The sequence below is a fragment of the Procambarus clarkii genome, chromosome 8, assembly GCF_040958095.1.
Source record: "Procambarus clarkii isolate CNS0578487 chromosome 8, FALCON_Pclarkii_2.0, whole genome shotgun sequence".
Taxonomy (NCBI): domain Eukaryota; kingdom Metazoa; phylum Arthropoda; class Malacostraca; order Decapoda; family Cambaridae; genus Procambarus; species Procambarus clarkii.
Genome location: NC_091157.1, coordinates 16,972,169 through 16,992,067, shown reverse-complemented (window position 1 = coordinate 16,992,067; position 19,899 = coordinate 16,972,169). Strand labels below are relative to the sequence as shown.

At 43.3% G+C, this 19,899-nt stretch overlaps 1 protein-coding gene across 1 annotated transcript in view; it reads right to left on the bottom strand.

The window, feature by feature from the left end:
* LOC123753186 (uncharacterized) overlaps positions 1-6,846 on the bottom strand; it is a 47,298-nt gene extending 40,452 nt beyond the window's left edge. The window contains exons 1-3 of the mRNA XM_069319417.1: positions 6,747-6,846; positions 2,942-3,165; positions 2,194-2,329 (exon numbers count right to left, since the gene is read on the bottom strand). Of these exons, the coding sequence (XP_069175518.1) occupies positions 2,194-2,329; positions 2,942-3,165; positions 6,747-6,846 (460 nt within the window). The remainder of the gene's footprint in view (positions 1-2,193; positions 2,330-2,941; positions 3,166-6,746) is intronic.
* Between the last annotated feature and the right edge of the window lie 13,053 nt (positions 6,847-19,899).

The following is a 19,899-nucleotide window of genomic DNA, read 5'->3' as shown; positions in this document are numbered from 1 at the left end:
TGTGTTTGGGTGTACTGTGTGTGTGCTGTTGCTCATCTTGTTATTATGGAGTAAGAGGTTAATTGATGAACTATTCTGTACCTCTCTACAGCGTCCCTTGCATCTCCTCTCGCACCCTTTTCTCTATCGCTTCACACCCCACTCTACACCTAATGCACCTTTTTTGTCCTACACTCACACACACACCCTTATCTCAACACCCATACATCCTTCTCGCACTTTACACATCCCTTTCTCCAGCGTCGCCTCCCCCTCACCATATCCCTCTCATCTGTATAATCCTCCTCATCCCTCTCTTTCACTATCAACGGTGTGAAAATGTAACAAAAAAATATGTTCTGAACATTATATCGTAGAATATATTCCATATTGGCTGACTTCCGCCTCGGGCCCCCCTTCCCTCCCCCCCCCCGTGGGTTGAGATATGTTGAGCTCTCTAAATATCTTCTGAATACTTGAAAACTTGATATATTGAAGCTGTATCAAAGCTTTACTATGTAATATGCGATGCAATTATAGCTTGAACTTGAAAAAGGACATCTATTACTGTCTGTGGTTGAGAGTCCCAAAGTGCACAAAGTGTTGTGAACGTTCTCTAATTCTGTCTATGGAGGAAAGATAAAAATAATATATGCTGGTTAGCATTATTTCTGAAGTGTCCTTTTTATAATCCTCAACTAAATTACCCTCTATGGTTGAGAGCTCAATAACCTGCAACACTTGAAGTAGTGAAGCAGGTCTTTAGCTCCGTCCTTAGAGGGCAAAACGAAAGTGCTTGCCCTCTAAGTGCTATTGTAAGAGCATGAACACGTCAGTTATTGATAAACTAATCAATCAATATCTCTATCTCTGTCTGTCTCTCTCAGTCTTTTCTCAGTTTACACCTCCCTCTCACACCCCAGCTCATATACCCCACGGGCTCTACCCCTCACCTTACACGTACATACCTCACTCTATATACCTCTATAACTCCCACTCATATTGTATTCCCCTTGCCCCCCCCTTCCCACTCATGTAATCCCCCTCCCTCTCCCCCAATCTCTGCCACTATATATCTACCACTCACATACTCCTCTCTCCACTACTGCACACATTAATCTCTTTATTCCTACGTGGTTCTGTGGTTCTAATCCCAAACATTTATCCATCACTGAATTAACGACATATTTTTTCTCTCTCTTTAATACATATTTGACTCTTTCTCTGATACTCTCCACTCTCTCTGATATACTCAACTCTCTGACACACTCCACTCTCTCTCACTGTCACTTCTCTCTGGCACACACCAAGCTCTCTCCGACACATTCCACTCTCTCACCAACTACTCACTCCACTCTCTCTCTGACACACTCCACTCTGTCTCTGACACACTCCACTCTCTCCCCGACACACTCCACTCTCCCAACACCCGCTCACACTTTCCTTTGTTTACTGCACGTCAATCATCTTCCTCACGCCCTTCTCTCTGCCTTACTCCTCCCCGTCTCCCAGAGCGACAGAGACAGACAGAGACACAGACAGACGGCCGGATCTGTAACACCATTATAAACAGACGTACAGACAGACTTCCATAAACACGTAGAAACAGGGGAGTCAAGCTTAACGATAGCCATAGCACAGAGTGGCCTGCCCTGAGTGCCAATCTACCAGCTTAAATGAACAATGCCAACTATGTATGTGAGTGCCAAGGTCGGAGCCGAGCCGGACTCTGGAATTGGCCAGTTCCCGGCCATAGTTGCTTCTCGTCCCTCGGTCATTTAGCTGTATTGGGTCATTCCAGTGGAACACAGACTGAGGACTGCTTGATTGTGTGGGGCCGGGTTGGTATTAATTCAGTTTCCTTCTTTAGATGGGGGACGGGGGGGAAGCGGACACCTTTTAGCAATTGCATTTTATGTTGCAATGTTAGAGAAGAGGGCCAAGTTGGCCTATTTTGTGCCATATTGTCTTAAATTGAGACATTTTGTTCTCAAGATACTGTTATAGTGTACTAGTGTGACTTGACAACAGTGTTCCCATTGGTCATGTGGGTATTTTGCAGTATATAATTGTTAAAGTATATAATTCTACTTTAACATGTTTTGTCGTGTGCGCCATATTTCTTGGTTGATTTGTTTTAATATACTGTCCCATCCATTATATCATCACCTTTCCCATCCTTATATCTCCCCCTCCCTTTCCACCATCACTCACCTATGACATTCATGACCTTGGTCTTGACGGCTGTCCTGAAGGAGGGACCCTCACCCATCACCTCACACTTGAAGACCCCTGAAGTGTCTTCAGATACGTTCTTGAGTACAACTGACTCCCGCGTCGACTCCTCCTCCTAGTGAGAGAGAGAGAGAATGTGAAAGACAGTATATCTAAATTATTAACAAACAAACATGTGCTTTATCTATTAAACATATTCAATTTTTGTATATAAATACATGACCAGACATCTAGGAAAACATTGGGAACAAAATAATAATAGCGATATTGTGTTATCAAAACACTAAACATTAGTTTCGTGAAAGCGATCCTCGCAAGGAATGGAATGAGATCAGATCTCGTTATCTAACACTGTATAAGATTCTGAGTATTTTCTTAACTTATTGGTTGATTATAGAGGTGTAGTCGCCTAATGTGGTGGATATGTGATGGTTTATATGGAGTGTCGTCGCCTCAATGAAGGATTATAGGGAGTTTCTAGACAGCATGGTTGTAAGACAGCATGGTTGCCAGTCAACATGGTTACAAGAATCATGGTTGTCAGCCAGCATGGTTACAAGGCAGCATGGTTGCCAGCCAACATGGTTACAAGAATGATAGTTGTCAGCCAGCATGGTTACAAGGCAGCATGGTTGACAGCCAACATGGTTACAAGGCAGCAAGGTTGGCAAGAAAGCATGGTTACAAGATATCATGGTTGGCAAGAAAGCATGGTTGCACTACTCACTTTCACCTGTATACCGCGAAAGGTGAAGGCATGTTTGGAGTCGAGGTTGGTGCCCTTGTAGGTGTAGAACTGGTCCTTGCCCCGCCACCAGTTGACGGTGTAGAGGTTGTGTCCGTTGCCGTGGAGCTTGAAGCGACAGGTGAGGGTGACGTCGTCTCCGGCCCTGGGCGACTCTGGCACCTCCAGTTCCGTGATCTCCACCGTCTTGTCGTATGGTCTCACCTCTGCAGGATTACACGTGAGTTTAGAGAGCGTTAACCTGTCTAGGTGCAGTGTTGGTTGGCTCTAGTTACGTGTGCGTGTGTGTCAGAGTGTGTGTGTGTGGGTGGGTGTACTGGACGGATTTCGCTACAGTAGATTAGACAGATCAAATCCTCATTCGTATCCTAGCCATGCCATCAATGCTGTCCCCCTGCATTGATGGCATGGGTTTTGAAACTGTTTCTGCTCTGAAAGAGATTCGAAAACGTGATTTTCGGTTTCGTATCGAAGTGGTTCATCGCTTGCCCATGGCGCCCTCTCTACACTCCCCCCTCGTTCTCTCTCTCTCTCTCTCTCTCTCTCTCTCTCTCTCTCTCTCTCTCTCTCTCTCTCTCTCTCTCTCTCTCTCTCTCTCTCTCTCTCTGATTTATTACTCTCCTTCCCATTAATCTCGGCTGTCGTAGCACATCCTCTCTGAAGAAACACGCGGAAGTACTGAAGAGTCTACGAGGAAGTCATCTCTTATAAAGTGAAATTTGTCAACTCGAATGTTTACTTAAATTTTAATTTTAAGATATCATAACGCGTCGTTGGAAGGACACCTGTACACACCTGAGGAAGAACACCTGTACACACCTGTGGAAGAACACCTGTACACACCTGTGGAAGAACACCTGTACACACCTGTGGAAGAACACCTGTACACACCTGTGGAAGAACACCTGTACACACCTGTGGAAGAACACCTGTACACACCTGTGGAAGAACACCTGTACACACCTGTGGAAGAACACATGTACACACCTGTGGAAGAACACCTGTACACACCTATGAAAGAACACCTGTACACACTTGTGAAAGAACACCTGTACACACCTGTGGAAGAACACATGTACACACCTGTGGAAGAACACCTGTACACACTTGTGAAAGAACACCTGTACACACTTGTGAAAGAACACCTGTACACACTTGTGAAAGAACACCTGTACACACTTGTGAAAGAACACCTGTACACACTTGTGAAAGCTCCGATCAGGGTGTGTGTGTGTGTGTGTGTGGGGGGGGGGGGTGTACTCACCTAGTTGTGCTTGCGGGGGGATTGAGCTTCAGCTCTTTGGTCCTGCCTCTCAACAGTCACTCAACCGATGTACATATTCCTGAGCCTAGGAAGAAATTTCAGTAGAAATGAAAGCTGGTTTGGTTATCAAGTTACTCCCTGAGGTAAATAGCAGCCGGTGGGAGAGAGGGGGATAATAAGATCACCCAATCCATTGACTCGCCAGACGCAGTAATGCTTAACTTGACAGACTGACGCTAACGACACCCCCCCCCCTCCCCGAAGCTGTTGCAAACCTTCTGACAGAGACCAAATGAAACAAACATGAAATAAAACACAATTATTCCCCCATCATCCCCCCTCCCCCCCCCCCCGGGCCACCCCAGGAGATATTATGATAACATATCCCCTCTCCCTCAGGGGATAGGTTATCATAATGTTAAGTTATATTGTGATTTTCGGCCCAAGTGAGCGTTTTAGTCTTGCCAGCATGTCGTCTGACCTGACCTGACCTGACCTGACCTGACCTGACCTGACGGTGCAGAAGAAAATCTGAAGTTTGTCTTACAAATTTTATACATCACTCGACGGAGAAGCGATCACCGTCTCGGATGTTTGTGTGTGTGTGTGTGTGTGTGTGTGTGTGTGTGTGTGTGTGTAAATCTGATCCGGCACTCAGTTTCTGTATGATGGATTTTCTCCTCTGTATAAATTACACGAGGACCTTGCTTGGTCTCTCTCTCTCTCTCTCTCTCTCTCTCTCTCTCTCTCTCTCTCTCTCTCTCTCTCTCTCTCTCTCTCTCTCTCTCTCTCTCTCTCAACGCCAGAAAACCAGAAAATTCCGCGTTCGTTATGAATCCATTGAGTGGATCAGAATTTATTGTTGAAGCAAATTCCAGTTTGATTACTTGAATGAAGACAGTTATATTTTCAGAAAGAATTCGAATTTTGTGTTCCTGAATTTCTTTTAAGATATATACTTTGTGAAAATATTATCCTTCTTGGAGTAAATAAAGTACTCACTGAGTTCGCAGCAGTCGTTTGTAATCCAACCCGTCCTCCTAATAGGTCACATTTTGACGTACACTCTACCTACGGCCAAAAATTGTCGTACTAGATACTGGTAGCGGCTCGCGAAATTGACGTACTGTCTCGTTTTCTGTTTTGGTTCCTCTGGTAGGTTAGGATAAGGGGGGCACTTTAGTACTACAGTTTTTTTTTTGACGTTGGGAAAGTGTTTAGAAGGACGGCCACAATCGACTTGAGAATGGTCCAGGACGGACCGAAACGTCGTCGTCCCTTCACTTTAGTCCTCTCTGTCATCTCTTCCATCCTGCCTCCCTCCCTTCTCCCTATCCTCCACTTTCCCTTATCCTCACTCCTTTCCTGTTACCTATTTACCTTCCTCGTCTACCCACGCCTATGCCCTTTCCCACTACCCTCCTCTTCCCCACCACCCATCTCCCTTTCCCCAATCTTGGCTTCCCGAATCTTACCTTCCCTCCCCTCCCCCCACAGACACCTCCTTTAACTTCTCCCCCCCCCTAACCCCCCCTTACTTTCCCCACTACCCCTCACTTTCCCACCAATCTTACCTCACCCCCTTTCTCACAATATACCCCCTACCTTACTGTTCCATTACCCCTTGTGCCCCTCCCCCACTAACCCCCCCTGTCTCTTCCCCCTCTCCCCCCCTGCCACCCCTGCCCAGCCCTCCCCCAATCCCCCCCTCCCCATCTCCCCCCTCCCCCCCAGCTCAATAGCCACTCTATTTTTACTCTGGCCAAGGTGCTTAAGCCTCGATTTATGCTGGCAATAACTCATTGTGCTTGTTTCTCTCCCACCCCCTCCCTAAGTGCTGTCCATGGGAGGGGGATGGAAGAGGGATGATGCGCTGGAAGGGCTCAAGGAGGGAGGGAGGGGAGGAGCTTCATAGGAGAGGGACTAATGGGGGAGTGGATGGGACGGTATTAAGATGAAGGGGACAGGAGATATGAAAGGAAGTGGGGGGATAGATAGATTGGGAGGGGATGGTAGGGTTCTGGATAGGTAGGGAGAGGAGAGGGTGAAGGGATGGGGACTGAGGGATGGGAGGGAGGGTAGGGAAAGGTGAGGGGTGTCTCTATCTCTCTCTCTCTCTCTCTCTCTCTCTCTCTCTCTCTCTCTCTCTCTCTCTCTCTCTCTCTCTCTCTCTCTCTCTCTCTCTCTCTCTCTCTCTCTCTTTCTCTCTTCACTGAAATCTCTTACTCGCCTCTTCCTCCTTGCCACCCCTCTTTTTCCTCTCCTAGAGGAGTAATAGAGGCGGGACCGGAAGACTGTGAGACGCATCAACCAAGAATTATTCACTACTGACACACTCGGCGGGTCCACGGCGACACCCTCACACTGGTCCTCTCTCTCTCTCTCTCTCTCTCTCTCTCTCTCTCTCTCTCTCTCTCTCTCTCTCTCTCTCTCTCTCTCTCTCTCTCTCTCTCTCTCTCTCTCTCTCTCTCCCTTCTTCCCTCTCCCTCTCCCTTTCCATCCTTCTATCTACCCCATACTCACCCTTCTTTGTGTATGTCTCGAAGAACCTTCCAGGATCTCTAAGTCCCTCTTCTTTAACTCCCTCTATCTCTTTCTCTGCCCCCCCTCCTCTCTTTTCCATCTCTCTTTCTCCACTGTCTCCTCCTCCTCTCTCTCTCTCTCCTCTACCCTCTTTTATACCCTTTGCCTCCTTCACTTGCTCGACGTGTGTTCCCCTTCTTGTTCTCCTCCTCTGTCTCCTATACCCCCATATTTCTTCTGTTTGTGGTGTTTCCAATATTGTGGCCACGAGGTGTTGCTGTTGTGTCTCTCTATTCCTTCTCCTCCTGTTCTGCCTCCTTCTCTTCTTCTTCCTCTTCCTCTTCCTCTTCCTCCTTCTCTCCTCCTGCGAGGAGCCTCTCAAGTTGTGCTTCAGTCGCTGCTTCTCCTTTAAATGTTTTTATGTTGTTCTTGCTATTCCATCATTTATTACTTCTACTGATGCCATTGTTTTCGTTGTTTTGGCTTTATTTGTTGCTTTGGATTTATTTGTTATGTTTTCGTTGCTTTTTTACTTTATTTGTTGTTTGGGTTTTATTGCTTTGGTTTGATTTGTCTCTCTGTTTTTGTTATATGTTATTCCGTTATTTTTTTTTGTTTTAGTTGGTTGCTGCTGTTGTATTTTCGGGTACAGTTGATGTTACTGTTGTTGATGTTGCTGTTGTTGGTGTTACACACACACACACACACACACACACGCACACACAGGTTGGCCTGAGGAATTCAGGTTATATTGGTGTGTTTATTTTTATGGGTAAGAAAGGGAGTTGAAAATTTGCACTATAGCACTCGTCCGTATCATTCCCAGTTATCCGCTTATATATATATATATATATATATATATATATATATATATATATATATATATATATATATATATATATATATATATATATATATATATATATATATATATAATATTTTGTTTCCTACAACGTTGAGTCATTGAGAATAATCCTAAAAATCCATCAAAATTTTCCACGAATTTTACGTATATATGATTTTATTTTTATATTTCCATTTCAGTTGTTTCTTCCTATGTCTACCATTCTCTCTACCTCTAATACACGTGAATTCAATTTAAACCTAATCTTGTATTCCTCTTCCTCTTTCTTTCTTAATATTTACACCTGTCCACACACTCTCCTTCATGCACATTTGGGTTTAAGTCCAAACACACACACGGAATATTCTCCATATCCATGTGCTTTGTTATCCAAACGTCAAACATCCACTCGTGAATGATGTATTAGTCAGCCCCATCGACACATCCCATCTACGAACATCGAACTCCCTTTCCCCCCTTCCCCAATCCCCTCTTGTCCAACCACTTGGGCTGGACGGTAGAGCGACGGTCTCGCTTCATGCCGGTCGGCATTCAATCCCCCCATCCCCCGACTGTCCACAGGTGGTTGGGCACCATTCCTTCCCCCCGTTCCATCCCAAATCCTGGTCCTGATCCTTTCCAAATGCTATAAAGTCGTAATGGCTTGGCGCTTTCCCCTGAATAATCCCCTCCCAATCCTTCTTATTTCGACATCAAAAACACAATCGGGCCAAATATAATGTACTGTAAAACATAGCGGCTCACAATCACGTTTCCTACGCTAAAGGTCTTCCAACGGTTTGGTCAGGTTGGGTTCTGCCAATTTAGTACATCATTTTTTGGTACGTTGTGACAACTGAAGAGTCCGGGCTGGGTCAGTCTCCGACTGTGTGATACGACCCAAATACTTTTAATTAGTACACGGCTTCACAGGTGTTTAATTACGCTAAGGACTCAGCCTTTTGAAGATCTGTCACTGAATCCTCTTTTCAGTCCCATTAACCCATTTATTTCAACACCATAAACCTATTTCATTAAACCCCATAAACCTATTTTTTTCATCACTATCAACCAATTTCTTTAAAACCACATAACCCTTATTTCTTTAAACTACATATAATCCCCCCCCCCCATTTCTTTAAACTACATAACCCTTATTTCTTTAAACCAATAAACCCATTTCTTTCAACCCCTCCTATTAACCTATTTGTGCCTCTTTACCTTACTAAACCCAGCAGTTAGGAGAACTGAAAGAGTTTGAAGGGAGATGGAAAGGGAAATGGACAAACATCCCATTATGAAGGGAAGGGAACTATGAGGAGAAATGGAATGGAAACGTGACATAACCATGATGGAAAGGGGCAGGAAATGGAAGGGATTGTGGCTCACTACAAGTGTGAGGGGAGGAGGGGGGAGTCACTATAATTATTACCAGAAAATCTGAAAGTTCAGTGTACCCAAAAATGCGAAATATAACACGATATGTGGGCCAATATTTCCAATATGTGGGTGAATATATGTAACCCGACATGCAGGACAACATTCCTAATATGTGAGGCATTAATCTCAATATGTGGGGGGTACAATATTCCCAATATGTGAGGCAGCATGCCCCAAAATATGTGCCAATATTCCCAATATATTTGCTAAAATCCTTAAAATGTGGGTCAAAATCGCCAATATGTGAGCCAATATCCCCCCAGTATGTGGGATAACCTCGCCAATAGGCGAGCCAACATGTGCCCCACATAGGTGGGCCAACATATCCCAGTATGTTGGCCAATATTCCTCCTTACAGGAGGCTGCAAGGATAGGGCCACTATACCCCCCAGGCGCCAGGGATCTTGCAAACGCCACCAGCGGCTTCAAAGGCCTCTTCTAGGCTTGCCAGAGGCTCGAACCGGTGTCCATGAAATGAAGTTTATTCCTGCCCACTTATCCACGGTCTCGTTTGGGGGGCGCCCTGCCTCCTGGCGCGGAAAATGTCAAGAAAATGTGGCATGATTGCTCCTCGAATTGGTTTGCTTAGTACATACGTTGGTAAAATAGCGTGGCTCCCTCTCCTGTGTACGGTGTGAGTGTGGAGCTGATTGGTAGGGGGAAGGACAGGGGGAGGGATAGGAGGTAGTGATGGGGGGAGAGGTGAGAGAGAATGGGGGAAAGAAGGGAAAAAGAAGGGGGTTGATGGGGTGTTATAACAATGGGAGGCCAATTAGTGTGGTCTAATAGGGGTGTTTGGAAGAAGACTAGAGAGGGGGGGGGCAAGGTCGGATGGGACACACACACACACACACACACACACACACACACACACACACACACACACACACACACACACACACACACACACACACACACAAGGTAAACACTGGCAAGATGCCTTACATAAAATATAGAAGACATCAAAGCATTGTTGCTAAGCTCAGATTAGCTGGAGATAATTGTCTTGGGCACCTATGTGGCGTGTGAGTAGTAAGAGAGAGAGAGAGAGAAGAGAGGGAGTGAGAGAGAGAGAGAGCATCCCAGTCCACCTTTGCAACAAGTGAAGATAAATTTAACCTTTCACCATGTTGCATGGTGAGCAACATCACCATTACTACAGTTGACCGTCTCAGCACCTGTGCCATAACCCCCCCTTCCCCCCCACTCTCCCCCTTTCCCCACATTCCCCCTCCCCCCCTCCCTCAGCCCCACACTTCACTACACAACTTGATTCAGAGGTGAGACTGAAACTGTTCCTTGAGACTGTTCCTTGAGACTGTTCCCTGAGACTTTTCCTTGAGATTGTTCCTTGAGACTTGATTGTTCCTCAAGGTGAAGGGACGACGACGTTTCGGTCCGTCCTGGACCATTCTCAAGTCGATTGTCAACTTGAGAATGGTCCAGGACGGACCGAAACGTCGTCGTCCCTTCACCTTCTATTGTATGGTCTGGTCAACTATAATGTTTGGCATATTTATACCTAAGTTATGTTAGATGTTTTGGTTCTGTTGGCAATAATTTGTATATCCAGAATATGAGAAAGTATTTAGGAGGAATAGATTATTCTCTCTCGTGTTAAAGGTCTATCTCAGTGATAAGATTCGTTAATGCTCCCAATTTGAGAACAATTACTTCCCTAACCTACAGAGACCGAAGCTGATATTAAACTCAGTCGCTCAGTGCTCCTATATACATGTATTCAAACACTTCACATTAATGTAAACACCACTGTAAGCTAGCTTTGGATTCTCTCCTTTTGTTCCCTTAAATCAAAGGTTTTATCGGTTAATTGTAAGACTTTGATATGATGCTAAACGCCCTCTGTCCCCTGGAGCCCTCACTGGCCTGCTTGACGGTAGTGACGTTTTAAAAACGATAATGTTTAAATGTTTAATATGTTTTTAAAACGTTTAATATATTCTGTGATTATCGGTATACCTACAGTGCTTATTACCATGTAAGAGGGTTCACTTCCCCCCTGGATTATGCCATCAGAATTACATCCCCGCTCCTGTGCCGGGTAAGTCCACTACGGGATCACCATAGCCCGTGCTGCTTGGGAGGTTTGGTTCCCAGTTGCTGAATCTAAAACGACAACAACCTTGGATTATCACCTCACCCGCACTGCTTATTACCGTCAAACACAGTACACCTCCCCTGACGACACCACACCCTCCCTCCCTTGACACCCCCCTCCCTTGACACCCCCCTTCTCCCCTGACACCCCCACCCCCCTCCCCTGACACCCCCTCTCTCCCCTGACACCCCCCTCTCCCTGACACCCCCCCTCTCACCCCTGATACACCCCCTCCCTGATCCTACCTGGTACACCCACCCCTGGATGTTTGGATCCATAATCCTCTGAATTTTAAGAGTTCGCAAAAACTTTATGTGGTCGAGTGTGTGTGTGTGTGTGTGTGTGTGTGTGTGTGTGTGTGTGTGTGTGTGTGTGTGTGTGTGTGTGTGTGTGTGTGTGTGTGTGTGTATACTTTTGAAGGTTGAGCTTCAGTTCATGGGACCACCTCTTAACCTTGAGTAGTAGCGTGTGCGTGTACACACCCATGTGCGTGTACAAGTGGTGGCGTGTGCGTGCGAAAATCTCTCTTAGTGTCCATATTAATCAGTGATTGGCTCTGTAATTACCAAGATAAAAGTGGAGTTACTTGACGCTCCGCATGAGAGAGAGAGAGAGAGACCACTAGCCACGGGTGGATGGGGGGGGGGGTCCTGAGCCCCAACAGGAGCTCATAGCAGTATTTGTTCACTATTAGGACCATTTTGTGAGTCCCGCGGTACAGGTCGCCGCCCTTGTCATCAGGGACTTCTGGCACTGTCTTTACTGATGACTTACTTGAGTGTCTCGTGTAAGTTTGTTTATGTAAGTTTAAGACTTTATTAAGTTATATTTTGGGTTATTGCTGTTTGTTATCATTGCTCCTGTTAAAAATATAATTCAGATAATTGTATTATTGTTATTATATTTATTATTATCGTCGTCAATTGGCTTTATTATTGGCATCGAATTTGTTACTAAAATTTTAAGAGCAAATGATATTTGTTTCCTGTTTCATCAAACTGTTTTCACCATATCTGAGTGAGTTGGTCTGTGATTTTCTCTCGTTCTCTCCGTTATCTCTCTCTTAATTTGTCTGTCTCTCTGTAAGCAACAAAAAACAAACAAACACACACACATAATAGTAACAGGAATTAATAAAATCGATAGGGAAGATTTCCTGAGACCTGGAACTTTAAGAACAAGAGGTCATAGATTTAAACTAGCTAAACACAGATGCCGAAGAAATATAAGAAAATTCACTTTCGCGAACAGAGTGGTAGACAGTTGGAACAAGTTAGGGGAGAAGGTGGTGGAGGTCAAGACCTTCAGTAGTGTCAAAACGTTATATGACAAAGAGTGCTGGGAAGACGGGACACCACGAGTGTAGCTCTCATCCTGTAACTACACTTAGGTAATTACACACGGTTGAATTAATCTGAATGTTAATTACTGGTGTCAGCTGCCGATTGCCTCTTACGATCCAACTAATCACACACACCGACTATCGTAGGAGGCTTCGTATGCTTGACGCTGTGTTCATTCGGGAGCTGACACCAGTAATCAACATCCAGATGAATTCGACTTCGAGCATACAACTGTTTGATGGTCCTCCATTGACCCAAAGGGAAGATGTAAGACCTGGTGGACAGCTAGAAGTCAGAGTCAGGCAGCAATCACCTCACCCTATCCTTCGCCGTTCCATAGGATTAAGGGGGTTAGATGAATCGTAGTTTGAGGTGTACTCTACACTTACAAGGAAAAATCTAGACATTTATAAATGTAGAGTTACAGCCCTGCTCCTGTGCCAAGTAAGTCCACTACGGGCTCACCGTAGCCCGTGCTACTTGGAACTTTATGTTCCAAGTTGTTGAATCTAAAACAACAACAACGTTGTAAGCTCAGTATAGTGCAACAGTGTACTCCTGAAGATGTCACATCGATGACAAAAAGTCAAACGATTAAAATGGAAGGATTAAGTGATCTAGTGTTTCTTCACCCTCCAAATGGTAGAAGATATTTGGGTAGAATGGAAAATTGATGTGACTGCCAGAGTAGTCACATCAATCTCTCACACTGTAAACATTTCCCAAGAAATATTTAGTCATTAGCCCCAGCAGCGTGATGGCCATGAAATGTCTAAATTAGAACAGAGAAAACATGATCACTAAAATTGCTTAATTCTAGGAGCTCTGGGGCCGGTGTGTTGACTTACAAGCCTTGTGCAGTTAGCCATTGGTGGCTTGTTGACTCTGTGGGGGAGGTACTGTGGGAGTGTGGGAACGTGTTGTGGGTGTGAGGGATGGTGTTGTGGGAGTGTGAGGGGAAGGTCTGGAAAGGTATTTTGAGTGTGTGAGTGTGTGTGGAGGGAAGGTATTGTGAGTGTGGGAAGCGTGCATGACAGGTGTTGAGAGTGTGGTACAAGGTACTGGTGGTGTGGGAATATGTGTGGGAGTGGTGTGGATGGTTTAGCCGAAACAACAACAAAATATAATGATACAACGACAATTCATCAAAGATTAGACATCGGCGGAGCACTACATCTCAAACAATCTTAAACTAACTGTTACCAACCAGCTGTCACTCAGATACATTCTACCATCTTGAAGACCACGAGGGAAGATGTAGCACACAGCCCCAACTACCATAAGAACATAGGAAGGAAGGAATCTGCAGAAGGTTCGCTATCTCTAGGGTCACAATACTTCTCCTCAACCATCTTAGCTTGAGCAATCGTATACATAACTAACTTATATTCACTTCAACCTTGCTGTGGAAAATGTTGACAGGATCAATGAAATGCCTATCACAATGACAGGCCATATTTATAAAAGTGAGAAAACAAATTTTGAGAATCATTGATCTGGTCCTTCTATCGTATTCAATAACATCACACACACACACACACACACACACACTCTACAGTGGCTATGTAGACAGTCCAGCCAATGGATCGTGAGCTTCTACTCCTAATATGCTAATTAATGGGTTGTATATCTGTATTTGCTTTACTTATTTGACAGGGCGATATATTTCCTACCTCCGTGATATAGCCACCAATTTGCTTTTATGAGGAGCAAAAATAACTTTGCCAACGTGGTCATCAAAATAGATTTAATGGGGTTTTCATTGATATATTCATCGTCTTTTGTCTTTTGAAAAATTAAGTTTACAATCATCTATATCAGCACCAGCCTTTGGTCTTACCCTCTGACTGTCATTATGTAGTTACACAGGAGAATACACAACCCTCTGGCACACGTGCCGTCTATGGCATGCCCACGTCGAATGATTGATGAATATCACTTGAAGGATTCGGCTCTTTAATTATTATTAATTATAATTATAAATATTATTATCATTGTTATTCCCATAACTACGGCAATATTACCCACCATAACATGACAATAATGAACAACCATGACAGTTGACCAGCTGCCACCATTGACACAAACATTATACATTAAAAAAAAGTGTTTAAAAATGCTCCTGGAACGCGAGAGACTATATTTTCATTCCTGTATAATAGATTGCTCCTGTATAATAGATTGCTACTGTATAATAAATTGCTCTGTTGACACGAAAACCTGACAATGACCCACAGAATAAAAATTTCCTTCTTCCATGTTCTACTCTGTGAACCATTTAGTTTAAAACAAAACAAAAAAAGTATCGTTACTCTTTCCCAAACATTCAATGATCCTTTGAATAAAAAAACAAACAAAAAAAAACGTAAAATATTTTTTTAACGTTTCTTTACATTCTGCTCCATGTAAATTCTGCTCATTCTGCTTACAAGTGGTGGTTCACTTGTAGCATGTTTGGTAGTGGTGGTTCACCTGTAGCATGTTTGGTAGTGGTGGTCCACCTGTAGCATGTTTGGTAGTGGTGGTTCACCTGTAGCATGTTTGGTAGTGGTGGTCCACCTGTAGCATGTTTGGTAGTGGTGGTCCACCTGTAGCATGTTTGGTAGTGGTGGTTCACCTGTAGCATGTTTGGTAGTGGTGGTTCACTTGTAGCATGTTTGGTAGTGGTGGTCCACCTGTAGCATGTTTGGTAGTGGTGGTTCACTTGTAGCATGTTTGGTAGTGGTGGTCCACCTGTAGCATGTTTGGTAGTGGTGGTCCACCTGTAGCATGTTTGGTAGTGGTGGTTCACCTGTAGCATGTTTGGTAGTGGTGGTTCACCTGTAGCATGTTTGGTAGTGGTGGTTCACCTGTAGCATGTTTGGTAGTGGTGGTTCACTTGTAGCATGTTTGGAAGTGGTGGTTCACCTGTAGCATGTTTGGTAGTGGTGGTTCACTTGTAGCATGTTTGGTGGTGGTGGTTCACCTGTAGCATGTTTGGTAGTGGTGGTTCACCTGTAGCATGTTTGGTAGTGGTGGTTCACCTGTAGCATGTTTGGTAGTGGTGGTTCACTTGTAGCATGTTTGGTAGTGGTGGTTCACTTGTAGCATGTTTGGTAGTGGTGGTTCACTTGTAGCATGTTTGGTAGTGGTGGTTCACCTGTAGCATGTTTGGTAGTGGTGGTTCACCTGTAGCATGTTTGGTAGTGTTGGTTCACTTGTAGCATGTTTGGTAGTGGTGGTTCACCTGTAGCATGTTTGGTGGTGGTGATTCTCCTGTAGTATGTTTGGTAGTGGTGGTTCTCCTGTAGCATGTTTGGTGGTGGTGGTTCACTTGTAGCATGTTTGGTAGTGGTGGTTCTCCTGTAGCATGTTTGGTGGTGGTGGTTCTCCTGTAGCATGTTTGGTACAGGTGGTTTACCTGTAGCATGTTTGATAGAGGTGGTTCACCTGTAGCATGTTTAATACAGCTGAGGGAGTCTAAAAGCAGCAGTTCTCCTGTATCAAGCAAGGAGACCGTTCAATCTAAAGAAAACAATAGAGCTGAAACTCGTTAACAAGACTTAATAACACACAAATAAAAGACTTTACTTTCCAGAAATCATGAAGTCCACGTTAGCTTACACGAACACAAGCGGGTAGAGATTAATAAATCCCTCCAGCACTCATGCTCAAGCGGTCGCAACAAAAGCCCCTCTCACTCTCTCTTGCAAAAAAAAAAAAAATAAAACCACACAACAATTACACGACAAAAGTAATTACAAAAGCACACACACACAGTGTGTGGGTGTGTGTTAATATATATATATATATATATATATATATATATATATATATATATATATATATATATATATATATATATATATATATATATATATTAATCCCACCTTCATGCTCACTATGCGCAGACTCGAGTAGCGATGCACAGCCGCCCATTTTCTAGGTTAATCCCTAACCCCCCGACGGATTAGGGCGGGATTAATGAACCATAAACTTAAAGGCTACCATTGGACATAAATCCACTGAAATAATTACAGTAGTTACATCTACCTGCGAGGCAATTTACCCACCAAAGTTATTACGCTGCCAGGAGAGTGTTGGCGGGGGGGGGGGGTGAGAGGGGGGGTGGTATTAGGGATTAGTTTTTAAAGAAAGTTTTTTGTTTTTAAAGAAACTTTCTAGATTTTTTTTAATTTTTTTTTGCTTTATGAAGGTGGTTGGTGGAGCTTAGTATAGGGAAGTGGAGGATTGAGAAGTGGAGGTACTGGAAGAGGTATTGAAGGGGGGGGGGGTTGAGGAGGTTTAAAATAAAATGTTAAAACTGAAGCAGACAAATGTTGGGGGGATAAAGGGAGGGTTAGGGAGGAAGGGAAGGGAGGAGGGGAGGGAGGGAGAAATAAGAAAGGGGGGATAAGAAGTAATACCCTTTCCTTAAACTTCACGATAATTACAAAACAACTACACGACAACTACACACCTACACGACAACTACACACCTACACAACAACTACACACCTACACAACAACTACACACCTACACAACAACTACACACCTACACGACAACTACACACCTACACAACAACTACACACCTACACAACAACTACACACCTACACAACAACTACACACCTACACAACAACTACACACCTACACGACAACTACACACCTACACAACAACTACACACCTACACAACAACTACACACCTACACAACAACTACACACCTACACAACAACTACACACCTACACGACAACTACACACCTACACAACAACTACACACCTACACAACAACTACACACATACACAACAGCTGTTAAAACTGCACAACTGCAAAATTTAAACACCTACAGAACTGGACAATTACATAACTACTAGAAATACACAACTACAAACTAACTACACAATAACTATACAACACACAAAAGCTACACAACTTTACAACAACTCCACAACCACTCCACAACAATACACATCAACTACACTAAAACTACATCGCAACTGTACAACTTCATAACCTCTGAACAACTACAGACCTCACACAACAGCTACAAGATCCCACAATAACTGCACAACAACAACACAACTCCACAACAACTAACTACACAACAAATACGTAACTCTACAACTGCTCAATAGCTACACAACTACCCCAAAACTGAACAATTTCATAACTACCCCAAAACTGAGCAATTTCATGATTTCTATGTCAGTGTTACATTTCAACTCAGTTTCTATAACAAAATACAAGACTGGCTTAGAATATACGTGACTTCTAACCTTCTTTAATCCAAGTCATGTATTAATCCCAGGTGTTTAAGCTTACACGTGCATTGAGGATTTAAATCGACCCGGTTTAGCAGGATGTGTGTTTGGATGTATGGCGAACACGCTAATGAAACAGAAATAAAAGAGGTGATACGCATACACAAACACTCACACACACACACACGCACACACACACACACACACACACACACACACACACACACACACACACACACACACACAGGGGGCCTCGTAGCCTGGTGGATAGCGCGCAGGATTCGTAATTCTGTGGCGCGGGTTCGATTCCCGCACGAGGCAGAAACAAATGGGCAAAGTTTCTTTCACCCTAAGTGCCCCTGTTACCTAGCAGTAAATAGGTACCTGGGAGTTAGTCAGCTGTCACGGGCTGCTTCCTGGGGTGTGTGTGTGTGTGTGGTGTGAAGAAAAAAAAAAAAAAGTAGTTAGTAAACAGTTGATTGACAGTTGAGAGGCGGGCCGAAAGAGCAAAGCTCAACCCCCGCAAAAACACAACTAGTAAACACAACTAGTAAACACACACATACACACACACACACACACATAAGTATAAAGAATTTGTACACCGGTTGATTGACAGTTGAGTGGCGAGACCAAAAAAGTCGAAACTCAACTCCCCCGGAAGCACAACTAGGTTAGTACAACTAGGTGATTGCACACACGCTGCAATTGACAATATTTCGCAATGTTCTGCAACGTCCTCCGTAGACCTTAGACTCGGTCGTCTCAAACGAAGAGTTTCTTAATTCCAGGATAATAATTCCGGAGATACAGCTTCCGCATTTCCAAAATAATTTCAGTATGACAGTTGTTTAAATAAAGAATTAATACAGAAATAAATGCAAATCGAGAATAAATTCCTAATAATAAGGCAGTGAATATATTATTGTAATCCTGTCGTTGGAGAATAATTAATTAACAAAAGGTTACATTAATCGACCATCTTTGTACTGGATAAAATTTAAATAAAAATACAAAATTACATTGTGAATTTATTACAATGTACCACAAAGAAATTAAAAAAATCACACTAGCCAAAAAATATATAACCAAATAATTAACACTCGTAAAATTTAGATTTTCGTTGTATGAAAGTAGCGAAAAAGCGGTCAAATATTTACGCTACAGATAGCTAAGATTTTGAAGGCAATGACAAAATTACCATCATTACAACACACAATAATTAGTTCCAACCAAAACACACTAATATCAATAACCTGACATATCCAGTCAACCAACTTCAACATAGCAAAAAACACCCATAAGCAAGCTACGCCACATTCACCCATCGTAAACATCAATGCTCTTACATAAACATAAGAAAAAACATCTGAAAAGCTACATTAACATTAGCTAAACTGTATCAACAGCACATTTTCATCAGAAAAACACTATCAACAAAACATTTATATCAGAAAAACACTATCAACAGCACATTTACATCAGAAAAACACTATTAACAAAACATTTATATCAGAAAAACACTATCAACAGCATATTTACATAAGAAAAATACTATCAAATGAACATTTGCATCACATCAGAAAAACACTATCAACAGAATATTTACATCAGAAAAACACTATGAACACAACATCAACATCAGTTAAACAGTATCAACAGAACATTTACAACAGTAAAACACTATCAACAGCACCTTTACAACAAAAATTATATTCTGTAACTAAATTTTTTTCTTAACTGCAGCAAATCACCCCCAAGTTATTTGTTTTTGTTTTTTTAAATATTTTGTTATTTAAATATTTATTTTAATGTTATTTTTTTCAAAGTCCATAGTCTTTGTTTACTATGAATTTGTTTAAATATATTAGTGGCATTCATAAACAATTCTCCTGGTATCTCCTACTATTTAAAATATTATATTGGAATGTTTTTTGGATATATGAAGGAAAAACAAGTCTTCCTTCCGCTGGAGGAGTGTGAGGGCTGGGACTGGAAGTGTGTGAGGGCTGGGGCTGGTAGAGTGTGAGGGCTGGGACTGGTAGAGTGTGAGGGCTGGGACTGGTAGAGTGTGAGGGCTGGGGCTGGTAGAGTGTGAGGGCTGGGACTGGTAGAGTGTGAGGGCTGGGACTGGTAGAGTGTGAGGGCTGGGACTGGTAGAG